Here is a 23,742-nt window from a genome sequence, read left to right as displayed (position 1 = left end):
TAACCAGTTTATCTAACATAATAAACATGCGCAGAAACGAATAATGGGTTCTGCGCATGTCAATAAGCAAGTTTTGAGATAATAAAAAAAAACGTGTTCTTGCTTTAGCTCTTCCCATGTGTAGATTATATAATAATAACCAAACAAGTTTAAGTGAGTATTGAATAAAATAATTATTGACAATTATTCGTAGGGCAGTACCAAATTATTTTATGTTTAAAACAACAACATTACACAGCTTGCTGTAATTAACACCATTGTTGTGCACTTGAATGGGTTTCCTATGATAATATGTGTTAATATGTCATTTGAGTGAGTCTTTCATGGCATTTGTATTTCGTTGAGTTAGTCTTTGGTGACAATAGTAACACACACTTGTAATTGAGTGGTATTTTGATTTTAAAATTTCTGATTTCTAGTTAAAATTTTGAATATCTGAATATACCACAAGGTGTATCATTCCCTAAATAGCCCAAAAAGCTAAAAAGGTGATTTTTGAAAAATGTCAGTTGAGTCGTTCTTTCAGTAATTTCGAGACTTTTATTTTTGACATAACTAGTTACTATGGCTCTATAAGATTATGATAACACAATAAATGCGCAATTTTAAAAAGTGGATATTTTGGAGCATATATACGGTGGCTGATTTCCGTCAAAGAAAGTTGCGACTTTGAATGGATTTCACACTTTATTGTACTTAATCTTTTATTTATATTTTTATGAATGTTGTGTGAAAAATAAAAGAATCAATCAATCAATCAATCAATCAAAAGAACTTATTTTATAATAATACGGCGTTATAACGCCGTATTAGGGCGTTATAACGCCCTAATTATACAATGCGTAGTACATACAAAATCCATTTAATTTAACGGCTCTGGCTGTGCGCTCCCTGCACGCTCTACGCGTGCGCGTTTATTTTGTACAGCGATTCTCTAATGCATTGTTTTTACATTTTGTGGTCTAAAATCATCTTCGCAGTAACTTTATGATTGCGTTATCTTAACAAAAACCTTTAAACAAATTGTTTTGATATTAAATTAGATATTTAAAACCTTGTGAATGTTACACATTTTTTAAGCAAATAACTCGACTCCATACACTACATAGGCATAGTTGGACACAAAGCGTATGTATGTGTGAACAGATTGTATATTTAGGGCGTTATAACGCCCTAATACGGTGTTATAACGCCCTAATTACGGCGTTATATAACGCCGTATTATAAAATAATTGTTTCTTTAGCGGAAATCAGCCACCGTAGCATTATTATGTGCAGGGAAATGTTTTTTAACTGATAATAATTGATATGCGCAGAATCACATATTTTCTGCTCGTTTCACCTCACCATATTTAAAAAATGTATATTTTGGCAACTTTTTGAAAAAAATCTCTGTACTATATTACTCTTAAGTAATCGTATATCAATATCTAATCATCATCACTGTATTCAATCAGGTTTGACATTTGATACTAAATTAAATTTAAATTGTTGGAATGTCTGATAAAATGGTGCTTTAAAACCAATAAAATAACATCCGCTTCGAAATGTTGTTATCAGGGGAACGCTTACACTAACTTTATCAAATAATATTGTATTAAGTGAAGTTTATTAAAATTCCAAACTTTTGCAGATTTAACAGAACTCCTATAATTTAAAAATGTGTAATAATGTCTGTAAGCGTAATAAAAATCATAGTAAATTAACACTTATTTTCATAACTTCTGTAATCTCAAGCTCTACCCATGCGTGTTATTGAGACATAGAATATTTTTTGCCTATTTTAATTTTAAAATGTAAATAGTTTAATGAAAAAAAAAGGATTATAAAATACACTTTGATGAACTGTTTGATAAATTAACTTAATTTAACTGTATCATTTAAAATTTATACAAAATTTGTACTGATCAAAAATATACAAAACTATATTACAGTTTGTGCAATTCCAGTTACATAATTGAGCATTTGACGTTGGATTCTTTTTCTTCTGTTGTTGATTCGGTACGCGATTGCTGTCGTCTACTGCTCATGCGCTTTGACCTCCAACGGGAGTAACGTTTGGGAGTGAACGGAATTCCTTGTTGAGACTTCTTCACAACTACGCCATCAATAAGCTCTTGTGGCTTGTAGTTTTCTGGTGATGTCATGATACGAGCAGCTTCTTTCGGTTGCAAAAACCATATGAGAGACTGGTCGTTAGTTCCAATGTCAAGATCAGAGTCTTTCAAAGCTTCGTACTCCTGAAAGAAAAATAAAAACATTAGTTTGAGCATCAACTTATTGATGGGCACTCAAAATATATAGTAATTGTTTTAAATAGTATCATTAGTTTTGTAAATAAATTGTAAATTAATAATAAATTACAGTATTCTGGTTTGGGAAATACACTATAATGATAATATAAACGTAATTTTAATGATTAAAGTAAGATAGTGCAGGAGAGAATTACTAACATTCACATCAACTTTAAAGCTCTGTCTACACTATAAGTTTGACAAAAACAGCGTGATGTATCTAAATATGGTAGTGATATGCCCAAATGTGGTAGTGATATGCCCAAATATGGCAGTGGTATGACATTTATTTTATCAACAGAATATATGGCACAAAAAGAATTCATAATAAACAAAACATAAAGTTCTTATCGGTAAGATATCGTTGGAAACTAAAATAGCGCTATACCATTTTAATAATAACTATTAGTAGGCCTATTTCACAATGTTACAATATATAGGTGTCAGATTTATTGATGATGATGATTACTGCCTCTCCGCTGAAAAGTCTGCCGACATTTCCGCTTGGGCTGCTCCGTAAATCTCTTTTTCCAGTTTTTTCCAGTCTGATCTTTCATTGGCTAGTTCTTTAAGTTGTTTGATGTCTTTCTTGGTTTTCAATTGTCCGGGATGCGATTTTTTTTTTCGTACATAAGTTGGGGACCCCCCTCATGAAACGTCACAAAATAAACATGAATAATTCATCAGTTAAATTTTCTTGTTCCGTGTGCACCCAAGCGTATAGCAACAAGAAGTGATTACACAAGTGCGGTACGATTCTAGGCCTATCCTCCGCTGTTGTTGCGGCGTGCGATTTCATAGAAGAATAGCGGCGTTTTGTGTGGATTGTCGAAATAATCAGCCTTTAGTTTATGGTGTTTTTAATATAATTTTTTACTAAAGAATTACGTGTTAAAACTATAGTTTCTATTAATACTATTAGGCCTAATTATTAGTCTCTAAACCCATGTCTATTCTAGTAGTAGCTGTGTGGGTGTGCATGACGTGTGTGTGTTAGGTATGACCAAAGATAGTTACACTATCTTTGGTATGACACAATCCGAGTAATAAGTCAGCAAAATTAAACAATAAACATTACACAAAAATACATTTTTTATTCTCGTGGGTCAAATCTTCCCATCTCATGTGTTCATATACGCGCATTTTTAAAGTTCCTTTGAGTACATGCATATTGTTTGATAATAAAATAGCAGAATTAAAAAAATACAGTACACAAATTATACACATTCTTTATTCTTGTGGGTCTAAGCTTTCTTTGGGCTATGTCCAATGAATTACTACTTAGTTTAATGTCTTGCCGTACTTGCCTAGCTGTCGATTAGCCTCGACTCGACACATTTTGTGTGAAGAAGAGTGCGCGAAGGCAATCACGTGAATTGACATATAATCCTAGGCCTACTGTAGAAAGTATCGTATCGCAGTTGTGTAATCACTTCTTGTTGCTATACGCTTGGGTGCACACGGAACAACAAATTTAACTGATGAATTATTCATGTTTATTTTGTGACGTTTCATGAAGGGGTCCCCAACTTATGTACGAAAAAAAAAATCGCGTCCGGGATACTTGTTTGTGTTCTGCTTATAAAGGGTAAGTAGGTCGTTGCTGAGAGTTATTTGTAGGGTGGTTCTTGGTCTTCCTCGAAATGTTATATTGGTAGTGTTGCTGAAATAATAGCCTATTGCGTATTGTGTTGGCTGGTGTACATGGGTCTTGTCTATATGTATGTGACCCAATAGTCTCCAGATGTCAGATTTATAGGTGTCAGAATTATTATATGAATATTAATGAGTATTTACCTGTTCTTTTTCTGCATCAGCGTACACCTGTTTAGCGTGCTCAAGGTATTCCTGTTTCAAATAACAATAATGATGTTTTACTCATCTATAACGTAACAATAACGTAATAATTCCAGTACATTTGAGAATACATTAATACATAATCTTCATTGCGTACTTACTGGTAAGTTTGCGTCCGTATGCATGTTGGTATTGTTACGAAGTTTTCGAGAATTAGTATAAGGACTGGAAGGCGCTTTGAATTTCCCGCCCATTAATTTAGCGTTCAACAGGCTATCGGTTCCGGTTTTTGTTGAGCTCCGATGCTCCCATCCTCCACTCCCAGCTTCATAACGGTACTGTATTTAATTGAAAAAAATGTTTATAAATATCAAAAAAATAATTTCACATTTCAGGATTTAGAAAGCCAATTTTGCATAATCTACGGTATATCATATAGGCCTACTAGCACACACCCCAAATCTCTACTCTATTTCTTTAAAAAACAATTTGTATTTTAATTTTCAACTTTAACTGCCTCTTGCCTTTTGTAATTTGATGTATTTTCTTTGTTGTTTCATTGTCTTAGTTACGCCAAGAAAAGTGAATTTCCATTTTAAAGTGGACTACTAAAATGTCTTGAATATTAAATCGCAGGACCAAAATTCGCCATGTTTGAGATGGGGTACTTTGTAATTACCATTCGGCTATAATTATGTTTGGACGGTACTTTATGCGCATCAATTTCACAATCAGGTCACCGTCAGGTCATCGTGAATTATTGTATTGTATTGTATTAATACTCTAATACGGTACCATTTTATGTAAATGTCACCGATAACTTTATATGGACATGTTGTAAAAGTATTTTCCAAACTGAATGTTTTTGGAGCAGAGGTATGCTTGGGATAATTTATTACAATTAGTGGTAAGTAATAAGAATTTAATAATGAGTCCTTAGAGCACATTACAAAACGTTTTTAAACTCATTATTTTATTGATTACTATCAGTATTAAAATTCCTTTCTTTGGATTATTTTGCCGAATCAGATGAATAAAGTTTTAATATTTATGCTAAACATATACATTAGGTTTACTAATAGTGGTGTAGCACTCTAAAGTTGACCTACATAAGTTCAGAATGAGATTTAATCCGGTGATGGATAACAACTGAAGACCCAAAAGTTTGTTTTCAACGTGTCCTTAGATATACGGTTAAAGTTCTCACATGCCCTCGGTTGAACTAAGGGATCAAACCAATATAAAGGGACAGTGGATAACCCCACCGCCGCCGGCTGAATAACTAATCCCATGATAATATCAGGTATGATGGAAATGATATGACATACTTGCGGCAATAATTTCCATGCATTGTTGGCAACATCTTCAACTGCATCTAAGATGAAGTCAATTGTTTCCTTAGAGTTGAAGAAAGGTAAATTGAGTCGAACAAAACCCGGTCTAAAAATAAAACGAGGAGAAGTTTATTTTTATTAATCTCAATGGATTTTTGTATATCGTACAAAGAAAAATTTATCTGAGTTTTGTAGGTCTACAAAACTTAAGATATCCGATTTTATGTAGACAATCTAGGTCTTGTTGATATAAAGTTCTGAAAAGAACTGTTGAGTTTCTCGACGTTTCAATCAATATACTTTTATCGTCCTGAGTGAGAATGTAGGTCTTAAAAAATCTGAGTTAAAATCTAAACTTACTTCATAATTCCCAATGACCCTGAAAATGTTATACCGTGTTTCTTTTGTCTTTCCCTATAAATAATAACAATAAACCGTAGGTTAAATCAATCCAAATCAAAGATAAAGAGAGATAGTCCAACAATTTACAAACATAATGGCGAAGTTCAATACGTATTTAAAATACGAAATTAAAACTTACTCATCGTCTAGTAAAAAGTATGTGAACTTTTCAGCTAAATCTTCATTTATTCCCAAAAGATCCTGAAATAAAATATCATCGTACAAACTTTATAAATATTAAATATTTCAGTTTATTGTATTATAAAAATATAAATATATATACTATATACAATACTATATACAATAGTATTTTTGTTTTACTGAACTTTGTTTGCATGATGATCTGTTGTTAATAACTTACGCATACGCATTAACCATTTTATAAAGATTTTTAAAAACTGGGTATTCCCAAGAACGTTTGTTTGTTTTATTCGAAACGGTTTGAAACAACATACCAGTATGACTCATCAAGCTGAACAGTTTATTTAAATTAGTAAATGTGGTTGTATCGGTTGAAAAATGTAAATTATACCATACCTGTGCATAGGGTCCGGCGCATGCGCATCCTCCTCTTGCCTGTATTCCATATAAATCATTAAAAACAGCTGCTACAAAGTTGTGGTGCAGAATCTTCCCAGATTGAGGGTTCAGTATCAAAAAGGAGAAGATTGGCAAACGCTTGGCGCGTTTACTTCCAAGTATCATTATATTGTCTGTTTCCCGCCATTTCATAAATGCTTTTCTCGTTAACGCATGCTCATGACGTTCTATTTCCTCAACTCCTATAGACTACAATATACATTCTGTTAATTACAACATGTACAGTACACAAGTTTAAATTTACATAAATACATCAGTATTATTATTATCAGTTATACATTTTGGAATACATCGACGTGATCAGTTGTTCTAAAGCTCTGTCTACACTATTAAAATAGATTGATGTGCCCATATATAGGCACATCACTTTATTGTCAAGTTTGACAGTGTAGACAGAGCTTCATGGATGACAGTGAAATTTGGATTCAATCACAAGATGAGTCAATAATTTACTTTCATTTTAAATAAGCGAAGCAAACATGTTGAAATAGTATCTTTAAACTAGAACAAAACAAAAATGAATACGGACACTTTTGTTTATTTACATCGATAGACACGTTCGGAATGATAAGGTTTCCTTAATTGCTGATATCGTGTAATATGATCGGACATCAGTGATGATTTTGTAATGGAAGTAAAATATGACTTCCTGAATTACCATTATCTTATTGTATAGCAACACAATAAATGTATATGTGTGGAAACAATCTTAATAATGTTTTAAACTTGTACTTGAAACACAACAAGTCAATGAAGCTTTTTTGTCTTCAACTCAAAAACTGTACGAAGTTTTCTAAAGAAACTGAAATGTCAAACTGTACCTCTTTTACTTGGAATGTCAAACCAGCGCGAATAGACTCTAAAATTGCAGGTGTTCCGCCTTCCTCTCTCTCTTCAATGTTTTTAACATAGTGATGTGTTTCACGAGTTACCTAAAGTAAGAGTTTGAAATAATAAGACTAGAAGTTGTACACCAGCTATTGAATAGGCTACAAATGTATCTATATCAAAATCATGTTTAGGCTTAAAGTTGTTACTTACGTAAGCAACTGTTCCACCTCCAACCGTTCCTGGCGTCTTGCTCATAAACAGCTTTTTCTTTGCTATTAGAAGACCTAGTAAAGAAAATAAACCATGCCAATATTTATTACAGGTAAATTTAATTGTGTTCTCAATAAAGAGTACAGCCATTAAGTAGGCCTAATACATGTTACTCATGATAAACAGCAACGAAACTTTAAGAAATAGGCCTCCATGTCATCTAATGATATAGCAACGAATCACAACCGGTCTCTAGCTTAGTTAAGCGCCTTCCTCTCACAAGAGGCGAACATTATACAATGGTTTACCTGGTGTGCCTGGTCCACCTACAAACTTATGCGGAGAAAGGTATACTGCGTCTTTTGAAAAATCTTGAGGTGTAACACTGAAGAAAAGATAATACAGTGGAACAAATCATTAGTGTGCAAACTATAAAATACCGTATAATGTTAGCCTACTGTAATAATTGTGATCTGAATAAATGCACTTTGCTTTTGTTAAGGATGTTTTTCTTTTTATCCTCGTATCCTTGTCTTATTCTCCCCGCTTTCGCTGGTTACTCAACGTAGTTCAATCAAGAGTTATTGTAGCTTAGCGAAAACTCCAGAATGAAACATAGCCTAAGTTTAACGCTACCTAAATATATTTATTGAACTTTAAAACAATCCTAAACTGCATGCTTTTTAATGTATGCATATAACTTAGTTTTAGTTAAAGAATTAATTATAAGTCAATTAGTATTATGTTTTTAAAGTGAGGGATTGTTGTATTCTTCTACACAATAAATAATGAAGTAAAATGAATAATCGGTTTAAATCAAAATTCACTCTTCTCTGAATTTATGAATTAGTTTGGTGTATATATTCAATTTTGATTGACAACGTCAACACAATCACACAATTACAGTATTGGTATTTTTAAATTGGTTGTTGTTATGGCCCAACTACTTCCCTTTTTCTCGAAAGTTTGAATAAAACCAATGGGCACGGTTTTCTCTAAAGTTTATTGTCCTTCAGTGAATGACCAGTTAATTCTTTGCTATTTACTACAACAATTTGTTTTAGCATGAACGAAATAAAAGAAACAATATCAATATTATACACAGCTGCTAACCAAAACTTATCCCGATTCCGGGGAAAATAAATATTCCGTACGCTATTGATTATTTAGCAGTACAATTTTGATGTTCGATCATTCGGGGAATTTCAGTATTTTAATAATAATGTGAAAATACAAGTTGGCTTTCAAAATGTAAACGTAGCAGCTGTTGATGTGGTCTCTCTGCTGACTCAGCAGCGTCACGGGTTCCATCGTGAAACGTACGCGTGACCATCGCAGCGTCCGAAAAACATATCCCGGTTGTTCTCAGACAGTCAACGAAACATATCCGAGCTAGGGATTACTACTTATTATAAACATGAATATGTTCACGTTCACATTCATATTTGGGCATATCACTACCATATTTGGGCATATCACTACCATATTTGGGCATATCACTACCATATTTGGGCATATCACTACCATTTTTGGGCATATCACTACCTTTTTTGGGCATATCACTACCATTTTTGGGAACATCACACTTTTTTGGTCAAACTAGTGTAGACGGAGCTTTGGAGGACGCTTTATAAAGAAACATTAGGCTATAGATAAGCTGGATTCATTTCATACTACTTACCTGTCTACGTCTGGAACTGGGTTCATATCAATTTTCACGTACGGAGCTAAAATAACAATTAAAATAATCATTACACACAGTTTTGAGTTATGAATAAGAAGAAAGGAATAATAAACACTACTAGGTATTGTCTAATACACTGGGGGAATACACAAAGGGTAATTGTGTTGATAATAATGAATACAAATTGACGTCATAAAAATAATAACATTTATATGACGTCATTCACTCTTCCTTGAATTGCCTGGACATACAAAGCTGCGGAGTGTATTATTATAGTTTGTTGAACTTCCGCAATTGAAAATAATTATTACGAATACCAAATTTGCTTAGCCTTAATTATTTGCTTTAAATGGTTTATTGTTACTACTTGGTGATCAAAAGAGTAAAAATTACTGGATCGTAAAAAATGAACTTTGTTCACACTGAGAACGTTTGATATGAAGTGCCTTTTTTATCATCAGGTGTGTTTTCATGATTTTATTGCGTTGGAAATTAATATATATAGAAAGAAGCTAAGTTTCCACCAGTGTCCCATGTACATGATATGAAAGTCAAACGAGAGTCGAATCTATATAGAAATAATGTTAGTAACTGTAAATATTGACTTCAAGGTCCAAGTTCAACTTAGATACTTTACTAGGGCCGCCATAAATTAGTGTCATAATCCCATACACAATTTTTTCTGTTCTAGAAATAGGCCTAAATGTACTTCAAAATACAAATTATTTTGAGTAGGCCTATTGTATACCTACTATTTTATACAGACAATAGCTTCTAATTATAATTATTCAGTAGTATAAACTATTTTTACTATACTATATCTATTTGAATCTGAATCTTATGTATAGGCCTACAGTTTTAAATATAGTAAATAAAAACACTCAGAAACTGAGTGAAGTACAAGATATTACCACAGAGTGGCATGTAAAAGAATACACATTTTTCTTTTTTGTTATTTGTGAAGTTATTAATGAAACAATTTTCAATAGGCATGTTCTGTAAGTACCCATTTACAACGAAAAAAATCAGAATGTTTTCAGTATGTGTATTATTTTGCTAACAGAGGAGTGCCTTGAGTGAGGTAATCAAGCGTGATTGGTTACAACGGTAAAATAAACATTGATACAACCACCGACTAAGTATGGTCGAATCTAAAATAATCTAGCCATGATTATACTACATATTTCAAAATGAAATTATAAAAATGCGCCTCAGTTCTTTGTTGTTGTATTACTTCGTACGTATGACACGTTACAAGTCATGTGTGGGTGAATTCGTTGTTGTTTATAAATGACATAATGGCAAATGACTAGACTAAGTTGTTGCGGTAACTTATTTGTTTGTTTTTGTTTGTTTATTACCGTACAAATATGCGTAACTTGTTTTGGAAGTAGGTTTTTTTTATTACAATTCTATTTATTAAGAAACATTAAAATACCTGCGGTTGCGTAGTCCCAACATGATAGAGCACCATACTCATGTAAAAGCGATGCAACGTCCAACGTGTCTGTAAGAATTCCAGTCACATTTGATGCTGCCGAAAAACAACCCATCATAAAACGCCCCTTCTTCTTATATCTCTGAATAAAAACACCAGATAATACTTGTTAGTAACCGCAAAAGATCAAATCGTATTTGTAAAAAATGGACAAACGTCATCATTTTCATAACTTTCTATTGACTATGATTTAATACAATAAAATAATATTGTTTTTACGTAATCATATTGATTCATCGTGATATAATGTGATCCAATTGATGGACACGTACTTGACCCAATATCATAACACTTTGCTCCTTATGCTTTGAATAGATATTTTTACTGAAGTTTTATATTAGGAAGGAGTTTTAGCCCTCAAATGCCTTGAAATTTTGTCTAATCATGTATGAATTATAGTCTAGTGTCACTTAAAGTGATTTAGTATTTTGTGTATAGATTATTCGTTATTCGTTATATAAATTAAGTACCATGAGTAAGATAAGAAAGAAGTTATTGTGTTAGAAATTGTAAAACATTGTCACGGAATATTAAAGATGACCTTTATATGAACTTTTGTTGGCATTGAAACAAGCTAAGTAGTATTAAATTATAAGATTAGAAAAATGATCCTTTAAAAAGTATTTATTGTTTAACATTTCAAGATGATACTTTACAAATACAATGCAATAAACACCTTTACCTATCAATAAAGTTTGGTGATTTTAAGTTTAATTCATAACCAAGGTGTGATCACTTAATATTACAGGATTATAATCTTGAATTGCAATTAGGACCTATAGATAATAATAATTGGAATTACGATATATTATTTACTATTGTTTCTGAAGTTGTGTTGGCATGCTTTTGGTTGCATAAGGAGATTTGAAAATCTCTTTCTCAATTCATTTCTGGGAATCTTTATATAATACCATTATTGTTGAGATTTTAATATTTTTATTGTATATTATGTATCTGTAAATTTATTAGTTTAGCAATAATTAATAAAGTTCTTAAACTATTGGTAGGTCGAAGCTTGGTACAGCCATGTCTCACCTTAAGATTTTGTTTTAGATGTTCCAGATCCAGAGTTCCTCTAGCAGTGTCCTTAATACGTATTACCTGTAAATTAGAAACAAGATTATTGTTGTTCCCTCCTGTAAGTGGTGAACCATGAGCTCACTGTTGGTTGGGAAATGAATAAATGAATAAATAAAATTATTATTTTTTGCAAGCTCTATTAAAACAAACGCATAATTTCTGTAGGCCTGCTTGCACTATACATAGGAGGGTTATCTTTCATTCTTTGTAAGTTTTTAGGAAAATGGAAATGAGCAGTAGTATTAATTGATGTTTGTGCCGTTACCTTTGCTCCAGATTCTTTCCAAGGAAGAAGGTTACTATGATGTTCGTATGGTCCAACAAACACTACCTGTAACAAAGAAAAGAATGTAGAAAACTTTATATCAGGAAGTTACAACGTTATAAAAATACAGTATTATAGTGGGATTTCTCAAACCGTAAAAGCATTGGTATTCCCACAAAAAAAATGTTTCATGTACACATTAGCATAGATTTACATCCAATAATAGAAATTTCAATCATTTATGCATGGAATGTGAAGTTGCCAACTCTTGAAATCAATTAAGTAGTTGTACTTACCGCCTTTTTAGCTTTATTTTTTAGGTCAATAGCTGAGACCAATTTGTGAATAGCACCTGTTGTGCCACTGCCCGTGAAAATGCACATGTCCTCCTCACTTGCGTTTACGCACTTTTTGATGATGTCACGCGCTTCTTCTCGAAATTTTGTCGTCTGCTTTGCCATCACGCTTGTTGTTGTGTGCGTATTGGCATATAATGGTTGCACATGTTCTGTGATGTAATCCTCGATGAATTTGAGTGGTCTGGTTGTGAAAAAAACGTTATTGTCAAATAAATGAATAAATGTGTATGAATGAATGAAAACTTTCACATAGGCCTATTTAGTTTCAAATATTTTTACAAAAACCATATAAATGGACATGGATTTGTTACACACAAATAAAAATGTGACGTTTCTTTATTGATGGAAAATCTAGTATTGGGAGATCATTTACAAGATTACAATATTCTATAAAAATGTAACATTATATTATAAAGAAAACGTGAAATGTTTATGACTCAACAAATCACTAGGCCAACATTGAATACCAATGTTGGTGAAATTAGCACCTGATTTGATTTCCTAAGAATCACTAATCACTTCACATAATTTATAAAAGCTTACTAAACAGAATATCCTGCTGTCTGTCTAAGCTAAGCACTTAAAATTGCTATTACAGTACTGTACACTTATTTACAGCAACGTTGATTGTAATATATAATGGGATTTTAGCTGAATAAATTGTGGGCCTAAACTTACCGGTATTTCCCATGTTTCAAATATACTGTAATAATTATAAATGATAGTTCATGTGAAGACCGTACCACAGTGGGTGAATATTTTCTTTATTTCTCCAAAAAAACACCATACCTAATCAACATTTGAATTTTAATGAGATTTTTAATTTTCAATATGAAAAACAACTAACCTGCCGGAAGCTGTATAATCACAATAAGTCACTGTAAAATAAAACATAAATAACTTTAAAACAACAGTAATGTCCGTGTGCATTATGAAATGATGAAATTACTTAAAGATATATTATCCCCCTAAAAATTTATTTTCCAAATTTGTTGTTAAATATGCCATTTTAATATCACCTAATAGTTATTCCCTTTCACCAAAAACTGTATCGAAAAAAACAATATTTACCTGAAAAATGTAATTTAATGCAACAAATACTTAAATTGTCTGTCAGACAATGGTTTTTGGTTAAAATTAACTGTTTCTTTTGTCTGTTTATAAGTGAAATGTTTTTTTTTTACAGAAATGAATAACTGCAAAATGGTCTATTTAAAGTCTGATTTTATTAACCTTCATTTGTCATGTTTTTTTAGGGACAATAGGCCTACATCTTCAATTATGTTCATTTATGTTCATGATGATGTAACAAAACAATATTTGTAATGTCACTAATCAATGCCGACTTGTGAGAATGGAAACCAATAGGTGTAGGCCTAATATAAATAATTACATCTGACAACATTATTATTACTAACAATTGGCGGCCGAGATCAACAACATATTATTGACATTAAAACAAAACAAATAGAAAGCTAAATATTATGGTATACCTACACACAACATGATTTGTTTTGATACGACTGAAGTCTCTTTGACTAATTCCCCCCCCCCCCCCCAATTTTTTTTTTAATTTCGAAAAAAGTGGGTAATTTTGAAGTATCATAATAGTTATTAACTTTCACCAAAAATTAGTCCAAAAAAAAATAATTTAACCGAAATACAGATGTTTTTTTGTTCAAAGAATAACTTTGACTTCCAGTCAAAGTTTTCAATCAAAACATATCCCATAATGCAATGCGCTTGTTTGGCTACTCTGTATGCATAATCATAAAACTTCCTCGCAATCTGTGTGAAAACACCTTCTCAACCGTGATGAGTTGTAAACAATCCTAATTAGCATCATGCATAATGCATACTCATGGTTTGAAATCTTTGTTTACTTTCGCTTGCGACGATTTCTCAGACAAAATGTAATCTAATTAATTTACCTGTTAATTACGTAAACTGTTGTTTTTGGCTCGAATTTTCGACTTAAAGTGAATAACTTTAATATTACTTTGATATGGCCAATTTAAATTTAGAATATTTTTGTTTTCATTTTTTGTGTTTCAAGGGACAATACATCTTTAATGTTAACAATGTATGCCGTTTTATTTACAATATATGTCTCTTTAACGACGGGTGATAACAAACTAATGATGACGTTGTTATACAATATACGGAACTGTTATAGAGATTTAAAAATATGATACGATTGTCAGAATGAGACAATGCAGTATATAATTGGAGTTTGAAGCATATCTGTACCATGCGCGACGCAGACTTCAAAGAAATTGAGACTAGTTTAAATACAAATGTTGTTGTTATACAATAATGGAACATATAATGCTAAAGTTCATCTATCGTAAAAAATGAGTAAGCTATCTGGTTGATTATAAAAGAAAGTTAAAAACTTCAATGTCCGCTTTTTAATCGCGTGCAAACACGACTCTACAGCTCACTATGTCGGTTGGTCGGTCGGTAAACACTAAATCAAATTTGCACACGCGACTGCAGCCATGGATATGGCCTTGTTAAATAACATTAATGTAATTGTATTATTCCCAAAAAAAAAATGCTTTACTGTAACTATAAAATCTATTGATTCAATTTCCCAAACGAAAATTCCATCAACCATATTATTATTAGTAAACTATAGTAAATATAATTTATGAATGGACCAAGTCAAATACTACAAACATACCTTTTCTTTCGCCATAGGGCCCAATGAAAGAGGCATCTTTACCTATGACACTTTCGTCAACATATCTCATCATCTTTTCTGGATCATCTTCAATATCATCTTCACTCTCATCATCACTGTTTTCCTCCTCATTAACTATCGCTAGATCGTCGTCACCAGCTGACGATCTGCTATTTAATCTCGCCATGTGTTTTGAGCTCTGCCTTTTGAAACTTCTACTGAATTTACGAAATGAAGAATCCCTCGCTACGACGTCTCTGTTGTTGTTTTCATTCCGGTGACTCGGTGCAATATCTTCTCCTCCGTTCACCTGCTCTGATACCACATCATCGCTTCCTTCTACATCATCTTTAACTGGGGATAAATCAAACGATATATGATCATCAAATGAAACTTTTTTACTTCCAGTAGATTTTTCTTTAGGAATATCAGACATGGAAGGTTCTTCTAAATCGGTTCGGAAGCTAACATTTCGTTTAGGCCGAACAGATTTGTTAATTCCGAGAGAAGCCATAGCCATTTTCAGGCTTATAGGCTGTTTACTATTGACTTGGTCATCGCACTCAACATCCATGGTTTAAACTGGGACTCTACAACAGTCTTATCGTCTGCGATACAAACGAATAACTGCTCAAATAAAACATTTGTTGTTTTTAATTAACATCGATTGATCATATCTTTCTTTTGAGCTAGTGGTTTCTCCCAAAAGATTACTCATTCGTGTATATGAGATTTTAATATTCTATGACAAGAGGCATCATTATTATCCAATAAACTAAAGTAATATAAATCCGTTTGTCTGCAAAAAGACCTACACTACATTCGCCGGGTTGACACAACTATTTCAAGTCTCCTACAGGACATAATCAAACATATTCCACTTGGGGATCACAGTAAAAACAATCAGTAGATACGATCATATCCACAAAAAAAATCTAAATAAACATTTTTTTGCATATTCAAAGCGAAAGTTCGGACAGACCACCTCAACGACAATTGAAAATGGAAAACCTCAAGATGTACTATTTAGCATAGTCTATTGGTAGGTTTTACGTCTTGAACTTTCGCTTGTCTGCAATCTTATATTTCGTCGACAATAAAATGTGTTTCTTTTCATTAAAATTCCATATATGGGTATAAAATTTCAATCTCAAGATACACTCAACATACTTTTTCAGGTTTTATAACATAAATAATAAATATAAAAAACTTACTATCTGTAGAAAGGTTGGGTTTAAATATGAACAATTATTTTCCCTAACCAAATATGGAATCAGTGTCTGAATAATGCTATCGCCGTGATAAAAAATAGTATCTATATTCACTGGTTCGCTTCCAAGTACATCACTTATCGCGAGTTATGAACTATAAATGCTCTAACCATCGATATATAAGGGCTTAGTACACATTGCACTTACAATAGTAAGTGTGATTATTCAAATTTTGAACGATTTATCTTGCTGATTACAAGGACCGCCTACCGAGTACTTCCATAACTAAAATTCATAAAGGTATTATCATTATTATGTTACGCTATTGTTTATTTACCTCATTACCCCTTACCTGAAATGTATGAAAATACAAATTAAAATTGCCTGAATAAATTTATATATATTATACTATACTATATAGACCTAGACAAATTGCCTTTTCCACTTGATATAATAAGACTTATAAACTTGGTGGGAAATTCTCAATCTTTGATGATTGAATGGACCGCCTACCGAGTACTTCCGTAACTAAAATTCATAAAGGTATTATCATTATTTGTTGTTTATTTACCTCATGTGAAACGGTATGCACCTAATACAAATAAATATTAAAATTACCTGAATACATTTATATATACCTGAATATATATATATATATATATATATATATATATATATATATATATATATATATATATATATATATATATATATATATATATATATATATATATATATATATATACAGTAAAAAGTGAAAGTTCGGATGAGCCTCCATCGCGACATGATTTGTCAATAGTTGCAGTGCGCTTACATCCTTTTCCAAGTTTCTTTGCGGTAAATTTTCTTGATTATTCCGTACCATGGTCCGATTATTCATGTAACATGCTATCGGGCAATTGTATACATAATATAATTATCATCCGTCTGACGTTAACATTAGTATGTTTACAATAATTGTAAGCGTAAACAAAACGATAAAAGTCCTAATTCCAATGTCATTCATTGGAAGTCGTTACCGGTAGTCACAATTACCGGAATTGAATATTTATTTACAAAAAAGCTACTAGGTCAATGACATTGAATCAGTAAAAATGCTGTTGGTGTTTTTATTGTAAGTGGAATTAGTCTAAATAATTAATTGCATTAATTAGGCCTAGCATGTAGTGCAGTACAATGGGTGTCCCTGAGAATGTAAGACGTAAGAACCGTATTTCCCTTGAAGAAATCGAGGTAAATTTAGCCTATATCATAACTAGACCTACTGTAGGCCTACCTAAATCTAGTAAGGTTGGTGGTAAGGTTACAATTGGTGACGGAAACTACAAGTTATCATTGTTATACCGAGGAACGCGGGAGCTCGCTCTTGCTTCCAGAAGCAAAACCCCAATGAAATACTGTATCTATATTTGTTCAGTATCAAGTAGCCTATTTTCTGTAACACAGTGTCACATATGTATCACATGTGACAGTCATAGGTCATAAGGCTAAACCTACATAAAATTATTTACTTAAAATATGATACTACACAGAAATGCCATATCTAGAGATACAGTACAGAGAATCGGGTGATTTTACGAAAGATCGGGCACGTGAGTTAGTAGTCAAATGCGAGCCGCCTGTTCACATGGTAAATAGGCCGCTACCCATATAGCGCATGATAAACCAATGAAATGTGATATAGAATAGATTAAGCAACACATTGTGTGGATCTGGCATTACATAGTATGCTACTTCTTAAACACAAGCATTCCCTAAAGAATACCAAAACAATTTCTCATCGGTTGGCAAACGTTTTCACGTAAAATGCCTACTCACTGAAGACTGATAAACAGAAAAAAGGGAACAGAAAAAAACATTGTACAATAAAACAAAATGTACATAATAAATAGCAACAGCGTATAACAAGTTAAATCGATTGTACCTTACGAATTATAGCATTAACGATATGACCGATTAAAAAAAATATCGAGATGTGGTCATTAAAAAGATAAATGGTCAACGGTTGATATCAGGTAAGCTGATATCTCTCTGCATTATAAATATCTTGTATCATTTTAGATATTGATGTTTATTGAGTTTCTATGACGCAAAACATGGAAAGACTATTAGCCCATTATAAATTGACCGAAACGCATCCGTTGTATACAGAAGGTCCAACAAACAGTCTCCTATCAAAGCTACCGACGACATTATGCCTATATATTTTGTTGGCCTGATGTAGGCCTAAATAGTAACGCCAGTGGCCCCTGGTTTAAGTAGCCCTCCAACCCTTTAGACATATTCTAATGTCTGTTTTTCCCTCTGGGAAACTACTCAGGGGCCCATAAGATCCGGAGCCCCAGTGAGCGCTTATAGTCGTTACGCCACTGAGTGACGCTTCTTAAGTTGATAAAACAGTGAGCTAAATAAAACTCATTCATTTTTTTTTCTTTCACTATCAACTTATCGTATAACAGCGGAAACGAAATTTGACCATAAGTAGGCGTAGGCCTATGTTAAAATAATAATCATTCTTTGGCGACGACGTTCATCAGGTCACGTATGAGGAACATTAACAATATGCCACCTCTATTGTTCAAATAAAATTATGATTGTCCGGGGGAAGATATTTCTTTTCGTACATAAGTGGGGGCCGGGAGGGGATGACTCATGAAACGTCACATTCATTAGTCAATTCGCTAATACAAACACTTTCTGTCAAGCCGTCTGTGTATTCGAGTGGATTAGACTATGGACTGTAGATGTCGATGTATGGGGTTCGAATTCCATCAACAACTTATTTTTACTATATAATGAGAGAGAGATTATTTAGAGGGTTAGTTTTAGTTATATTCAGGAAGTAGTTCGGCTATTTTTCACATAAGGGGTCCCAAATAATGTACGAAACAAAATATCGCGTCCGGGGGTAGTTGTCCATGTGGTAGATGTTGTGGTTGTAGGCTATATAGTTTGTTCTGGACTTCATTTGGAACAACTGTAATGACATTAATAATGTGACCTCTTTCGTCATTGCTTCACTGACGAAAGTGATAATAAATACGCGAATAATATTATTATAAGACTATTGAAAGTTGTATATCCTAATGGTAGCCTAACTTGCATATTGACTTTTACAACATTTAAAAAAAAATATCGTGCAGATACTGATATTATAATAATAAACTAATTCTTAATGTCAGCCATTCAGTTGGCCAAAGTATCATAGGCAAATCATGCATGCATAATCCTTCCAGTATTATAGGCAAATTCTGTTTACACTGTAACATATGTATCACATGTGATGCCTAATAGTATAGTCCATATGTGAAACTACATTGCATATGATAGACTTGGGCGCGTTATTATTACGAAAAAAAAACATTTTTGTGATAGGTACCGTAAGGTCTAGCATGATTCGATAAATATTGGCCCAATATGGAACGTTCAACAGGTTTTATCAAGTGATGACTACAGGTGTATAATAATTATTTTTTACCTCCATGTGTGTAGGTACTACATGCACTTTCTATTAATCATTAATAACGAAGTATTTTAAGTGACATTTAGTGGCCGTTACAAATCAAGGGGCTCATCACTTCAGAAGCCATTATATACCGAAGGTAAGAAACAAGAAATGGAATATGTATAGAGTAAAAACAAAAGTGTTCCCCGTGAGGAAAAGCAATATCCGGTATCAGAAAGGTAATAATTTTGTGTCGGCCAGGCCTAGAGAAATCAAACTTGCGTTAATTCAGAATCCAGTGACTATGTGGAGGAATTAAATAAAACTACAGTACTCACATCTAACACTGGGTGTCTTTCGTACCGTTGCCATAACGTAGACTACAACCAGATAGTTATATCCAAAACAATAGGCCTACAAGCACGTCAATGACTGTTATAGTCTAATTGTTACTAAGATTCCGTTTCGTTACTAGTCTTTGTTTGATTCTCAAAGTTGTGCTCTTTCTGATGCGGTTTTTAGTCACCCACACATTTTACTTATAGGTCCGAATTTAGTACATGAGTCAAGCACAACCTCCAGCTGTGTTCTCCCTGTTCACATCCAATCCGATCCGCGAGTGAAATTGATTCGTAGACACACGATCTAAAAGATATTTGAAAAATGTGGTCCCGTTGAGAAGGACCGGTGTTCGCCAAATGCTCCGTATAGTGTTTATAGGCCTTTTATATCCTATGATGTGTTCCTGATCGTAGTGTGGTTGGTAAGGAAATGTGTACAAACTTGACCTCAGCAATATTACTTTCACCTTTTCGACCCCAAGTTCAGTACATGAGGGTAAATTGGCATATTCAAAGAAAGTTACGATACAGGCCTATATCAAAGTTCATTTGTCACTTAAGAACAAAATACACTACAGATTTAATATGTTTTTATGTTTTAAGTCATCATTATCTGGATAATTAATTGTACTTTACTGACGTCTTGACATGACAATGTCAGGGATTCTCCCTAAAATTGTCCCGATCCTCAACCCCCGCCTCAACCTCATCTTACAGTAAATTATCATTGGCAGCACATGTTTGATGAATTATGTTTTCAGGTGTGTAATAGATATGTCTATGAATGGAGTACAGTACAAACATGCATGAAACCCCCGAGGGACCATGTCTCCTGAATGTATAAAGTAGTATAGAAGAAATCATGAGACGCTTCCGCACCTATGTAGGTCCATAACTAACAACATATCACCGTGGTCGGGCATATCTCACAGTATTTACACAGTGCCTCGTAAACATTTCTTTTACAGTCGTGATTGTTATGTAAAGAAAGAAAGCCTCGACACTACCACTGTACCAGCCGCAATAGTCAACACAATTGACCTGAAACAAACATGTTTTGCGTCTATAATCATGGAGGTGTATCCTCCCTACCTAAACTATAACAAACAAATATGTGTTAGTTTTTTTTCACTAATTATTCGTAATATAAATATTACGTACCTACAAACATGGTTTCTCATTTGGTAATCATGACAAAATTTATTTTAAAAAGAATTGAAACGCTAACGTGCGTTTACACGGTATACGTTAATTTGTATTTAGCTTTAGATAAAAATAACATAATTATATAGACCCTCATTTGTTTTTGTTTTCAATCACATCCACCAGTACACTAAAACAAGTATGGGTCGATAGGCTTAATTGAGGGCGCTAAATTGTATGGTCATTTCAAACCTGGTAAGTTACGTAACATTTTACCTCAGTAGCCCGCTCAGTAGCCCTAATACAATTTCTCATTCTCATTCTTTCTTGGAGATCCAAGAAACATTTATTATATATGGCCTTTGGCCCAAATAATATACAATGTAATACAATATTAAATAAATATCAGTTGAGTGCGTTTAAAAATTCTGTTCTACGTTTAAATGAAAAAAATAAATATTTTCCAAGTTTAACAATAAGATCAGTATTTGTGGCAGACATAAGATAAATATATTTTAATTTAGTTGGGTTGTTTGTATAAAAGGAAAACATATATTTAGTTCTAATATCTGAATAAAATGGACAAACTAAAGTGAAATGATATTCATCTTCAATTGATTGTAAAGCACATAATTTGCATAATCTTTCATTTCTATTTATACAATTCCATCTTCCTTTTTCAATTTCTAATTCTAAAATTCCTAGTCGTATCTTAGTCATAATTTGTCTATGTTTGTAATTTGTTACTTTCGTTAGATATTCTTCAATTCCAAACTTATATTTAACGTGCTTGTAATATTGAAGCTTAGAGTGTATCCTAGTATCTTCGTAGAATTTCTGTCGTTCAATATCTGTAAGCCTTTGTTTAAAATTTGAAATAAAAGTATATATATTATTAACCTGTTGTGAGTACCATATGTTACCAAATCCATTTATGCATAGTATTTGTTTTACGTCATTGGCCCAACATTGCTCATTTCTTTGAGCTTTTCTATATTGAAAATCATAACATTGTTTAATAAATTTGTCATTATCCATTTGGATTACTCTAAGCCAATAACGAATTATATTAATGATAATTTGAATTTGGATAGTGAATCTTCCACATTCTCCTCTCACTGCAACACTTGGTGCAGAATTACCTATTCCTAGAATGTATTTACAGAATCTTAGATGAACTTTCTCTAATACTGACATATCATTTAAACCCCATATTTCGCTACCATAAAGTAAGATTGGCATAATCTTAACATCAAATATATTTCAGTATTTAGTAGTACAGCAGTGTTTTTATCAAATGTGATGTAATTTTTGTTGGTGTAACACTGTGGTATCAAATATCTTAAATTTTAAATATAATTCAAACATCAACTATTTAGGCCACGTGGGTTTTGATCCAATTTTTTGCAAATGAACTGAAACGGACATCGGGTAAAGTTCCATTTCAAGCTATTTGTACAGTGTAAATAATCGTACTCAGATTTTAGTTATGTGTATGTGTTAACTTATAAGAATGTTGAAAATTAGTTAACAAGGAACACACAAAACATTCACTTCATTATCCCTTCCGGTCAGTTGCTATGCTTACAAAAATCCCTCACACTTTTTTTAAAGGAACACATTTTTTACGTGGCATTATATCTATTAGGCCTAATCCGGATTAAGCTGATTGTTATTAGTTAGGAATATAAATGTTGACAACTAAATACGGTACGACACGCAATACTTACGAGCTGAAAACCTAACATAACTTCTGGGTCGTTCGTCTTTTACATCAGTGGATGTAGTAGTCCTTCGCTTAACAACCTGCTCTAACCCCTCATCAATGGGAGAGACGTCTGTTACCGTAGGCCTATGGTCGCTGTCACAATCGATACCGTCCCCTTCTTTACTTGAACGATCCTCGCTAGGCACGTCTTCCATTATAAAGCTAATTTGGTATGGTGTATATCCTCTCTCTAGCCAAACAAATTCACTCCACTTTCCTTCTTATTATGGAAAGAAATACAGTACCACAGGTGTATGCAGTGTTGCTTTATATAACAATTCGGAACTTACTGATTAGCGAAAACTATCATACGTTTTAATCTCGGTACGTATGCTGTGGTATTGTATGAATGCTTTTGTACTGGGGTATCAATAGGAATTAGTCAGCCATGCAGTATTACAGGTAGGAGTTTGTTGACAATGATATTGTTGTTTGCGTAACAATCTATTCAGCAATTACGATAATTATTTCGAGGAATGTATTTCGGTCAGATACATTTATTTCAATTTCAGTACTTCTTGGCAACTCCCTGCTAATACATTGTTATCACCGGTATGGGAGAGACGTTTTGGACCACGATTCAAAGGGTTTTAAGTGTTTACTCTCTTTCTGACGTAGGCCTACCTGTCTTTGAAGAATAAACACAGTCGTCTGGATTTAAAACACAGGGATATTTATTTCGTCTATCTTACATATTAATGGAAATATAAACAGGAATGTATACTTTAATATTTAAAAACGCTCATTTACGGAAAAAAGCATACGAAACTTCTAGTAAGGGCCCATAGGCGGAT

At 32.9% G+C, this 23,742-nt stretch overlaps 1 protein-coding gene across 3 annotated transcripts; it reads right to left on the bottom strand.

Annotated features, from left to right (window-relative positions):
- Positions 1-619: 619 nt before the first annotated feature.
- Positions 620-23,238, bottom strand: LOC140040897 (cysteine desulfurase SufS-like). Of its 3 annotated transcripts, none has more exons than XM_072087158.1 (18): positions 22,911-23,238; positions 15,041-15,394; positions 13,202-13,232; positions 12,292-12,535; positions 11,996-12,061; positions 11,686-11,751; positions 10,591-10,732; positions 9,150-9,195; positions 7,777-7,853; positions 7,469-7,542; positions 7,249-7,359; positions 6,365-6,616; positions 5,967-6,028; positions 5,786-5,839; positions 5,420-5,531; positions 4,253-4,429; positions 4,092-4,142; positions 620-2,240 (listed from the first exon to the last, which is right to left on the bottom strand). In XM_072087158.1, exons 1-18 carry the CDS (start codon positions 23,101-23,103, stop codon positions 1,950-1,952), a joined length of 2,403 nt encoding a protein of 800 aa, XP_071943259.1. In that variant the 5' UTR covers positions 23,104-23,238; the 3' UTR covers positions 620-1,949. The 3 variants fall into 3 exon arrangements, with proteins under 3 accessions (XP_071943259.1, XP_071943260.1, XP_071943262.1); XM_072087159.1 differs by lacking the exon at positions 22,911-23,238 and adding an exon at positions 20,035-21,058; XM_072087161.1 differs by lacking the exon at positions 22,911-23,238 and adding an exon at positions 16,255-16,553.
- Positions 23,239-23,742: the final 504 nt, after the last annotated feature.

The sequence above is a fragment of the Antedon mediterranea genome, chromosome 2 (assembly GCF_964355755.1).
Source record: "Antedon mediterranea chromosome 2, ecAntMedi1.1, whole genome shotgun sequence".
NCBI lineage: Eukaryota > Metazoa > Echinodermata > Crinoidea > Comatulida > Antedonidae > Antedon > Antedon mediterranea.
Note: the sequence above shows the minus strand (reverse complement) of the source record. Positions and strands in the feature narration are given on the sequence as shown.

What these genes read in the sequence shown, in the direction of transcription:
- LOC140040897 (XM_072087158.1), bottom strand. Translation starts at nt 23,103, where the DNA reads ATGGAAGACGTGCCTAGCGAGGATCGTTCAAGTAAAGAAGGGGACGGT. An exon ending in GATTATACAGCTTCCGGCAG is followed by an intron (nt 12,536 to 13,201) that starts GTTAGTTGTTTT and finishes TTTCACAACCAG; the next exon opens with ACCACTCAAATTCATCGAGG. An exon ending in TTGGGACTACGCAACCGCAG is followed by an intron (nt 9,196 to 10,590) that starts GTATTTTAATGT and finishes TTGTTATTTTAG; the next exon opens with CTCCGTACGTGAAAATTGAT.